The following is an 11338-nucleotide window of genomic DNA, read 5'->3' as shown; positions in this document are numbered from 1 at the left end:
TGAAGGCCTCAGAGGGGCAGATGCGGGGTGGATGGGGTCAATGAGACAAAAACACAAAGGCTACATCTGTAATACTTTCAACAATAAAGATAAATTTTAAAATAAGATATGAAGAAACTGAATTACTCACATACAGCCATTCAATGTAAACAGGACAAAAAAAAAAAAAAGAATGTATCCTGGAAAAGTATTCATTGTTGTTTTGTATCTTTATATTTATGATTTCGATTTACATAAATTCTGTTGTCTTCTAAAAAAAAACAAAAACAAAAAAAACTAAACATACAACTATCCAAACAACTCAGCAACTGCATACTTGGGCATATATCCAGAGAAATAAAAAACGTATGTTCACACTAAAACTTGTATGTGAATGTTCATCATAGCAGCTTATCTGTACAGACAAAATCTAGAATCAGCCCATACAGCCATCATCAGGTAAACAAAATGTGGTACATATATATGAAAAAACACCTAGTAATAAAAAACCTAATCACTGACACACACAATAACTTGGATACATCTCCAAGGAATTATGCTGAGCAAAAAAGCCAATCCCCAAATGTCAGCTTGATATCTTTATTATAGTGATGAAAACATGAACCCGCACCAAGTGGTAAAATTGTGTAGAACTTAATATATACACAGAAGCACACACACACAAACAAGTACCAGCAAAACTGGAAAATCTGAATAAAATCAGTAAACTGTATCAGTGTCAATATCCTGGTTGTAATATTGTAATTTTGCAAAATGTTAGCATTTGGATATACTGGAGAAAGTGAGAATTATTACTGCATGTCTATCCACAATTACCTCAATAAAGTGTTTCAATTATACTGCATCTATGGTCCTATTAATAGCATCACAGGCTATGTGTGTCCTGTGGCTCTGCCTATATTCCACCACATACCCCAAGAGTATGCAGACCCCAGTGTAAAAACCACCAACGCGGGCTTCTAGCCTCCACTTACTGCTAGATAGGTATTGGTTTCAGGGGTCATTTTCAGATACCTCACATTTCCTAACAAACTGGTCTCAAACTGACAGAGATAAATGACAGATCTAAAATGTATACACATAAATTAAACAATATATATATGAAGAGTCATCTAGTTCAGTGATTTTCTTTTTAACCATTTAAGTCTTTTCTGAGACAAAATCCGACATGGAACTCAAAAAGAGAGAGACAGCAGAGGCACTACTTCCACTGTGGCAGCTGGCGGGCCCAGCACATGACTGAGGAGCTTCCCTGGCACAGTGACAGCCCTGAGGAGCCTGCCGAGGGCCGTCTGAAAGCCACTAACTTACTTCACTGCTCAGGACTTCCAGTGAGCAGCCCGGAAAAGGGAAGTGACTCGCTTCAGACTGTCTAGCTGGATGACTCAAAACAAAACAAAGCAAAGCCTTGAGTCCAGGTCTGCTCTGATCACTACCCCATGATGTCCCTCAAATTCCATGGACTTTTCATGAATCTGCTAGCTTCTGGGATATCTAGTATATACATATATCACCTGTCTGTGCTTGAATAAACATCTTGGAAAAACAATTTTCTTTTTATTAACAGCACAGAAGGGCAAATTGGGGCATTCCTATAAAGAAACAGAATACAAAATCTTAGCACTGCACAGTACCTGAATACTGGATTTATTTAACCTTGATCCTCCATAGATCTGGCTCTGCTCTTGGAGTTCCTCCACTGACTACAACATATCTACCCTGTACCTTCCACACTATCACAGACAAGCTAGAAAAAGGTCAGATTTAGCAACAAACAAGGGGGAAACCGAGTGCAGCAGTCTGTAAAAATGAATGAAAAAATGACATGACAGTAATTAGACAGGATCTGGTATATTGTGTTAGGGAAAACAAATGATCTGAGAATCAATTAAGATATTAGAAAATAAATGTAAAACAGGAAAAGAGGTGAAAATCTACCCGTCAGACACAAAATACAACTATCAGATCAAGTGAATTTCAATTTCAGACCATTACCCAATTCCATAGACAAGATGGAAGGGCGTCTGCATTGAGCTTAAGAACTAAAGCAGTTACCCAGCCTGTCAGAGAGACTCTTCTCTAACTTCTCCCACGACGATGTCTGGGACCCTAGTGTCGCCTGCAAATTTTCTATCTGTCGAAGCAATGGTCTTGTCGTTGACGAAACACTTTGACTCAGTTCCTGGTTTCGATTTTCTGCTTCCTGGAGTCTCTGAATCATGAAATTATTAAGTTATTACCGCTGACAACAATAAAAACACTAGCAAACAAACTTTATGGGATTTCTGGAAAAAATTATTTCTCCAAGATAGAATTACTTTTTGAATTAAATTATTTTATAATTATTCAATCCTTAAGTTAGAGTTATGTTGCATGATTATCTAAATAAGTGCTCTTTTAGAAAGCATTTTCTAAGATAGAGCCTCTGACCATCATAAGGTAAACACAAGTATCATCCAAACCACCCTGTAGTAACCTCCCCATCCAAACTTCTAAGTATTTATTAAGACAGGCAAGTTGATCGGAATTGCATTGCCTCTCCCTTTTCCTATGCATGCTCACTGACTGGAACTGAATAGCGGATAACATAAAAACCGGGCAGTGCTCAGACTGATAATAATGAATAAAACAGCTATTACAAATGAAAACAATACTGAATAAATTTTTCATAAAATGATTTGCTCTAAAACAGAATTAGGGCTTTTCTTATATATTTTTAAGGTTCCAACTCTGATTTTATTCACAAGCCACAAAAAAATAGCAAACGATACATATGGGAGTAATTCTCCCAATTCCACGAACATTACCCGCTGAGTCACTTTTTATTTCTAAAAGAACTGTGGCAGCACCTGCTGGAGTTCACTGATCTCATGGCGCAAATAATCCTCTTTTCTGGCAGCTGTTTGTTCTGCACGCTGCAGGGCCAGCCTCAGGTCCCCCACCTGCATGAGGAAAACCAATACACTATCACCGTCTCGAACACTGCCTGCTAACTACGTATTCTGTGTTCTGTTGACTTACTGTTCATGTATAATACTGTATACTATCCAATGAGCTTTAACGTATGATTATCACACATCCCATTCATCAAGCAATTCCGAAACTATATGTGTGTTCATTTTGTACTAAGGAAAGTACTGTTAGACAAAAAAAAAAAAAATGTATGTGTGTGTATACAAGGCACAGCCACTGCCCCATAAGAGATGACGTATCCATGTATGTCTGCAGTGCAGACTGCATGTGACAGCTACATGAGCTATGAGAGCGAGTCCTGAGAATTCGCTCTATGGAAGCAGATCTCTATAAACACAGACATGTTTCCTATACTGTCAGCTACATCAACAATAACACACAAATCATGAAATATTGTAAATATCCATCAGTAGTCATCTATTTTTACAAGTCTCAATACAACATAAGCATACTCATTAAAAATTATGGTACATGTAAAAATGTATGATTTAATCTTAAATGAAAAAAACTGTAAAATAATATATAAAGTATAAAAATATGTACATGGAAATAAGAACAAGAAGGTAACACACAAAGTTGACAGTACTCCTAACGGTGATGATTTTATGAATGATAGTGCCCTACACTCTAATTCCCATTCCTCCAATTTTTCTTTATTATTTTATTTTTCTAGTGTATTTTTAATGTAAAACATTAATAATTTCTCTATCCTAGTGATAGAGTTGCAGAAACACAAGGGGAGTATGGACCATTGCATGACTTAAACAACCCAAATATCCATTATTAAGAACTGACTGAATACAATGAAGCGTTATAACTGTAAAAATAATTTTTTAAAAAAGCTTTAGGTTAAAACTAAAGTTCTATGTTCTAGTATGGAATGATCACAAAGATACTTTATTTTGTAAATAAAGCAAGCTGTCAACAGTATAAATAGTAAACTATATATATTTTTTCTTTTCATCTTCCTTGCCTCTTTACTTCATCAAAATTAAAAACTTTGCCGAAACCGGTTTGGCTCAGTGGATAGAGCGTCGGCCTGCGGACTGAAGGGTCCCAGGTTCGATTCCGGTCAGGGTCGTGTACCTGGATTGCGGGCACTTCCCCAGTGCGGGGTGTGCAGGAGGCAGCTGATCGATGTTTCTCTCTCATCGATGTTTCTAACTCTCTATCTCTCTCCCTTCCTCTCTGTAAAAAATCAATAAAATATCTTTTAAAAAAAAATTAAAAACTTTTGTGCATCAAAGGACACTATCAAGAAAGTGGGACAACCTATATAGAATGGGATAAAATATTTGCAAATCCTGTATCTGACAAGGGTCTAGTATGTAGAATACATAAAGATTAATAAAAAGCCGAAACCGGTTTGGCTCAGTGGATAGAGCGTCGGCCTGCGGACTGAAGGGTCCCACGTTCGATTCCGGTCAAGGGCATGTACCTGGGTTGCGGGCACTTCCCCAGTGGGGGATGTGCAGGAGGCAGCTGGTCAATGTTTCTCTCTCATCGATGTTTCTAACTCTCTATCTCTCTCCCTTCCTCTCTGTAAAAACTCAATAAAATATATTAAAAAAAAAAGATTAATAAAAAGACAACCCAATTTAAAAATGGGCAAAGGATTTAAATATTTGAAAAAACTTCTCCAAAGAGGATACATAATGGCCAAAAAGTACATTAAAAGATGCTCAACATCACTAGTCATTGACACCACAATCAGATATTACTTCACACCCACTAAAAGGGTTACATTGAAAAAAAAATAGACAATAAGGAATACTGGGAAGGACGTAGAGAGATTAAAACGCTCATATATGGCTGGTGGGAATGTAAAATGATGCACGTTTGCAGAAAAGTTTGGCAGTTCCTCAAAAAAGTTAAATATACGGCTACCATATGACTCGAGGGTACATATCTAAGAGAAATTAAAATATATGTTCACACAAAAAATTATAAATTATAAAACAGCACTTTTCATATTAACAAAGAGTGTAAAAAATCCAGTGATGGCAACTGATGATTTTATAAGACAAAGTCTGAAAAATTTGGGGGTTCCTCATTCATCTGAGTTTCATGGAGTTACACAGATTCTCCTTAAATTATATGAATGTTTAGTATTTTTCTGAATACATGCATTTTTCTGGTAAGAGGTCCTTAGCTTTCGAAATATTCTCAAATAAGCCTGAAATTCACAAAAAATTAAGCAATACTTGTATAATTTAAGCATCACTTTAATAACAGTTAAAAGAAAATACACAATTAAGTTAGTCTAACAGCATTATAAAGGAAATATAACAATAATAAAGAAGGTTTGACTCTAATGAATTTTAATTCACAGAAGCACCAGGATCTAAAAAGCGGATGTAATTCATCCTCCACCGCGTACCTGAATGGCTAATGTTTCTTGCTGCTGACGGGCTTCTTCTTGGACCTTCTCTAGAGCTGCAGAAAGTTCTTCCTTAGCTTTCATTTCGTGACTCAGAGCAGCTTCCTGTGCCTCACTAGCCTTTGCAGCATTGGCTTTGTAAAGATCAGTAAGTTCTCTTAAAAAAATTAGATTGATAAGTTTTATTTAAAATAATATGCAGTAGCCCTGGCCAGTTTGCTCAGTGATTAGAGTGTCAGCCCACAGACCAAAGGGTCTCGGGTTCGATTTCAGACAAGGGCATGCACCTTGGTTGCAGGCTCGATCCCTGGCCCCAGTCAGGGCACATGTGTAAGGCAGTCAATCGATGTGTCTCACATCGGTATTTCTCTCTCTCCCCTTCCTCCTTCCCTCTCTCTCTAAAAATGGATCCTAGCAAGCGTGGCTCAGCAATCGTGCATCGATCCAGGAACCAAGAGGTCATAGGTTTGATTCCCAGTCAGGGCGCATGCCCTGGGTTGTAGGCTCGAACCCCATTAGGCGTTCAGGAAGCAACCTATCAATGATGTTTCTTTCTCATCAATGTTTCTCTCTCTCGGGTGAGGATTAAAGAAAAAGATAAATTAAGTAAAATAATTTACAGTAATTACATGGCCAAGGATATGAAGGTTCCATGTAGATTTCCATCAGATTTACAGAATGAGGGAGAGTTCACCACATAATAAACAGTGACTGCAGTTAAGTACTCTCTGTTGAATTTGCTGTGAAAAGTTTCAAGTTCATTTATAGCTAAATTTACGTGTTGTCGATGATCAGATAATAGAAAAAGAATTTCTTCAACATCCTGCATGTAACAGATTGTGAATGAGTTGCATATTTATTCATTTTCTTACTTGTATGCACTGTCAAGAGCAGCCTGAATACTTCGGTTCTTTTCTTCAAGTTCATTCATAGCCGCTTGAAATTGGCCAAGATCTTTCTCTTGACGTTCGACCACAGAATTTAGTTTTTTAATATTTTCTCTATGTTGTTTCTCAACTTCTTCTTTACCATCAAGGACCTATATTATAAAAACAGGCAAAAGTATTCTTCAATAAATAACACTATGGTAAATAAGTGTATTCCAGGAAACTCAAGTATTATAACAACAAACAATAATCTTAAAATTTGTCTATTAAGTTGTGGAAAAGTACTTCCCATGTGATATATCCCAATAAATCATTCCAAATATTTTATAAGCCACAGTGAACTGTTCATATAGTAATAACAATTTATATAGAAAACAATTAACATTCACCTGTTTCAAATGTTGCAACTCTTCTTCTAGCTCTTTAACTTTTTTCTTCAACTTTGCAATAATATTTTCATTCTCTTTGTCTTTAGCTCTTAATTTCTTAATGATGTTAGAACTCTGCAACTGCTGTTTTGAAAGTTTTTCTCCTGGCAATGGCAAAAATGTATAAGTTCAAATAACAATGATTCCCTAAGAATCTAAATTGAATGTTTCTCTAACCAGTGATAAAAAAAAAAAGGATGTTTTTAAAAATCACAATACTGTAAGCACCAATGTTTTGGATAAGAATCATTAATGAATGCTAGGATTAGTAGGTGGAAGCATGGTGGGAAACAGGATATAGACAGTCTTAAAGAAGCATTCCCACATATTTCTTATGAGTTCCAAAAGCAAAGATGTGCTTTTACAATGGAAAACTCTGGCAGTCACTACCATAACGAAACATCAATGCCTGTGGTACAGCCTGACATTACGTGTCTACTGATGGGATAAAGTGGCAGGTGCACAATATCACTTATAATATTTCTTATTAGAAATTTGATTTGAATATAATCATGAAGAAAGTGAAAAATTCCTGAACCTGGGGCACTCTGTAAGACAACTGGCCGGGACTCTACACAGTCTTCAATGTCATGAAGAAGATAGAGCTATCCTAGATTGATGAAATCATGGCCAAATGCAATGAAATAATGGCCAAATGCAATGTACAAACTTTGAATGGATCTTGAGGCAGGACAAATGACCAGCTATAAGATCACTTTTAGAGGCAATTGGGATAAATGATGAAATATATACTGGAATATACTTCTGATTTTCTTATATGTGATTATGATGTGCTTGTGAAGGAAAATTAATTGCCCTTAGGAGATGCAGATGGAAGAATTCAGGAGTGGACTACAGATTCAATGCAATCCTATCAAAATCCCAAGGGCATACTTCACACACACACACACACACACACACACACACACACACAAATAAATAAATCCTAATAATTCATCTGAAACCACAAAAGACCTCAAATAGCAAAAGCAATCCTGGATAAGTACAAAGTCAGAGGTATCACAACATATAACAAAACTACAGCAATCCAAACAATATGGTACATACATAAAACCAGACATATAGACCAAAGGAACAGAATAGAGAGCTTAGAAATAAATCCACACATTTATAGCCAACTGATCTTTAACAAGGATGCCAAGAACACACAGTGGGGAAAGGATAGTCTGATAATAAATGTTACTGGGAAATTGAATTTCCATATGCAGAAGGATGAAATTGGACTTTATCATATACCAAATATAAAAATAATTTGAAAATAGATTAAAGACTTAAATGTTAAGGCCTAAAACTGTAAAACTACTAGAAGAAAGCACAGGAAAAAAGCTTGACATTGGTCTTGGCAATGATTTTTTGGATATGATACCAAAAGCATAGACTACAAAGGCAATAATAAACAAATGTGATTACATCCAAGTAAAAACTACTGCACAACAAAGACAACCATCAACAGAATAAAAAGACAATCTACATATTAAAATATTTGTCCTTTTGTGTCTGGCTTCTTGTTTTCAAAATTCATCCATGTTACAGAATGTATCAAAATGTCATTCTTCTTTTGGCTCAGTAATATTTTTTAACTTTTTTTTTAATTGAACTTATTGGGGGTGACATTGGTTAATAAAATTATATAGGTTTCAGGTATACAATTCTATAACACATCATCTATATATTGTATTGTATGTTTACCACCACAAGTCATGTCTTCTTTCATCACCATTTATCGCTTCTTTACCATCTTCTACCTCCCCCACCTGTTCCCCCTTCCATCTAGTAATCACCATACTTTTGTTTGAGTCTCTGAGGTTGTTGTTTTTTTCTTAATCCCTTCATCCTTTCCACCCAGCCCCACAACCCTCTCCCCTCTGACAGCTAGCTGTCAGTATATTCTCTGTATCTGTAGGTCTGTTTCTATTTTATTTGTTAGTTTATTTTGTTCATTAGACTCTACATAAGTGAAATCAATATTTCAATATCTAGAATATGCAAATTATTAGACACAAAAAATAGATTAGAGGTTACCAGGGACTAGAGGGAAGAAAAAATGGGGATGTATTGCTTAATGGTTACAGAGTTTCTGTTTGAGGTGATGAAAAAGTTTTGGAAACAGTGATGGTTGCACAACATGGTAAATGTAATTAATGCCACTGAACTGTACACCTGAAAATCATTAAAATGGCAAATTTTGTTATACTTTATCACAACTAAAAATAATATAACACACCAAAACCTCTGAATTGTACACTTTAAATGGACAAACTATATATTGTTATAACTATGCATGGTGTCAGGTGGGTATTAGATTTACTAGGGGAATCACATCACAAATTACATCAATGTCTAACCACTATGATATCCATCTAAAACTAATATAATATTGAATGCCAAATGTAATGAAAAATAAGGCAATCTACAGAATGGAAAAAAATAGTTATAAGTCATATATCTGATAAGAGATTAATATCCAAAATATATGAAGAACTCATACAACTCAAAAACAATAACAAAATTTAAAAATGTGCAAAAGGTATTAATAGACATTTCCTGAAACACAAAAATGGCCAGCAGGTATATGAAAAAGTGATCAACACCATTAATCAACAGGGAAATGCAAATCAAAACTATAATGAAATATCACCTCAGACCTGTTAGAATAGTTATTATCAAAAAGACCAAAAAAAAAAAAATAGCCTAGCTGGTGTGGCTCAGTGGTTGAGCATCGACCTATGAACCAGGAGGTCACCATTCGATTCCTGGTCAGGGCACATGTCCAGGTTGCACTCTTGATCCCCAGTAGGGGGCATGCAGGAGGCAACCAATCAATGTTTCTCTCTCATCAATGTTTCTCTCCCTTCTTCTCTGAAATCAATAAAAAAATATATTTTTTGAAAGACAAAAAATATGTATTGGCAAGAATGTAAAAAAAGGAAACCCTTGTACATTACTAGTGGGAATGTAAATTGGTGCAGCCATTATGGGAAACAATATGGAGATTCCTCAAAAAATTAAAAGTAGAACTACCTTATAATCTAGCAATCCGACTTCTAAGTATATAACCAAAGAAAATGAAATCACTACCTCAAAGAGATGTCTGCATTCCCATGTTCACTGTAATATTATTCACAATAGCCAAGATATGGAAACAACCCAGTGTCTGTCTGTCAATGGATGAATGCATGTGGTGCATAAAGGAAATGTGTTACGGCCCTGGCCTGTGTGGCTCAGCTGGTTGGAGCATTGTCCCGACTGAAAGGTTGTGGGTTTGATCCCTAGCTCAAGTCCCTAGTTGGAATGTTTACAGGAGGCAACCAATCATGTTTCTCTCTCTTTCTCAAATCAATAAGCATGTCCTCAAATAAAGATTTTTTTTAAAAGGAAGTGTGGTGTGTGTGGTGTGTGGTGTGTGGTGTGTGGTGTGTGGTGTGTGTGTGTGTATGTGTGTGTGTGTGTGTGTGTGTGTGTAAATGTAATATTATTTAGCCTTAAAAAATAAGGAAATCCTGCCATTTGCAACAACATGGATAAACCTAGAGGAAGAAATAAAATAAGCCAAGCACAGATACTGCATGATATCTCTTATATCTAGAATCTAAAAAGTTGAATTCATAGCCCTAGCTGGTTTGGCTCACTGGTAGAGCGTCAGCCTGCAGACTGAAGGGCCCCAGGTTCAATTCTGGACAAGGGCACATGACCGGGTTGCGGGCTCGATCCCCAATGTGGGGTGTGCAGGAGGCAGCCAATCAGTGATTTTCTCATCATTGATATTTCTGTCTCCCTCTCCCCCTCCCTTCCTCTCTGAACTAAATCAAAACATAAAAAATATTTAAAGTGTCTGAGAACTTGAGAGATGACTCTGTAGCGCTGGTGCTGATGGGAAGATGCTGGAAATTGATTAACCTGGGTGTCCCCAGCCTAGCACACCTTCTAGAACTGTCTCCGGGATTTCGTTCACCAGGCCTTCGGTTGGAAAGGCTTCCTGACTTGAGGCGGAGGACCTGGCAGGAGACGGGCGATGCCGGGACGGTTGGGTTGGGGTGAGGGCCCAGCTACCAGGAGGTCAGAAGAGGAGTGTGAGGGCTTTTTGCCTCGATGTGCAGATCTTTGCCAAAGTGGGGGGAGGAAAAGGCCGGAGATCAAGTTGCTCTAGAGTTACTAGGAGTACGTGGATTTTGTCCAAGAAAAAGGAAAGTAGTAAAAGGGAGGTCAACATTGGGACCACGCCTTCCCTTGCAAAGGATGGGAAGGCTATAAAAGTCTTCCCGGGCTGCTAGTTACTCTGTCTCTGCTGAAAATGACATATATAGCAGCAACAGAATGTTAAATTACCACTAAAAGCAAAGTTCCCTCCAGTGTGCTCTAAAGAGACCAGACATGTGGGCGTTTACTGTTACTGGTTCTTCCTGATGCCATTTTTTTTTTTTTAAAACTAATTTTCTGTGACTCATAAGAACTCCCATTTTCTCTCTTGACTGAGTGAATATGTGAGACCTTGTACTTGCCCTGTGGAATTTACAGCCAAAGACAACCTAGCAGGGAGCAAAGTGTGGGGAATGGTGTGGTATTGGGGCGCTGAATCTTCGTCCTGGAGGGCAGGACACATGGGGAGGAGGCGAGGGAGGCGGATGCCCTGGGCAAGGCAGATGGTTGTT

General features: G+C 37.2%; 1 protein-coding gene across 1 annotated transcript in view; it reads right to left on the bottom strand.

The window, feature by feature from the left end:
• Positions 1-11338, bottom strand: part of TMF1 (TATA element modulatory factor 1) — a 36591-nt gene that overhangs the window by 14984 nt on the left and 10269 nt on the right. Inside the window, exons 5-8 of the mRNA XM_015567947.1 lie at positions 6630-6772; positions 6226-6392; positions 5354-5510; positions 2056-2212 (exon numbers count right to left, since the gene is read on the bottom strand). Of these exons, the coding sequence (XP_015423433.1) occupies positions 2056-2212; positions 5354-5510; positions 6226-6392; positions 6630-6772 (624 nt within the window). The remainder of the gene's footprint in view (positions 1-2055; positions 2213-5353; positions 5511-6225; positions 6393-6629; positions 6773-11338) is intronic.

Source organism: Myotis davidii, unplaced genomic scaffold (genome assembly GCF_000327345.1).
Source record: "Myotis davidii unplaced genomic scaffold, ASM32734v1 scaffold821, whole genome shotgun sequence".
NCBI classification, from domain to species: Eukaryota; Metazoa; Chordata; class Mammalia; order Chiroptera; family Vespertilionidae; genus Myotis; species Myotis davidii.
Note: the sequence above shows the minus strand (reverse complement) of the source record. Positions and strands in the feature narration are given on the sequence as shown.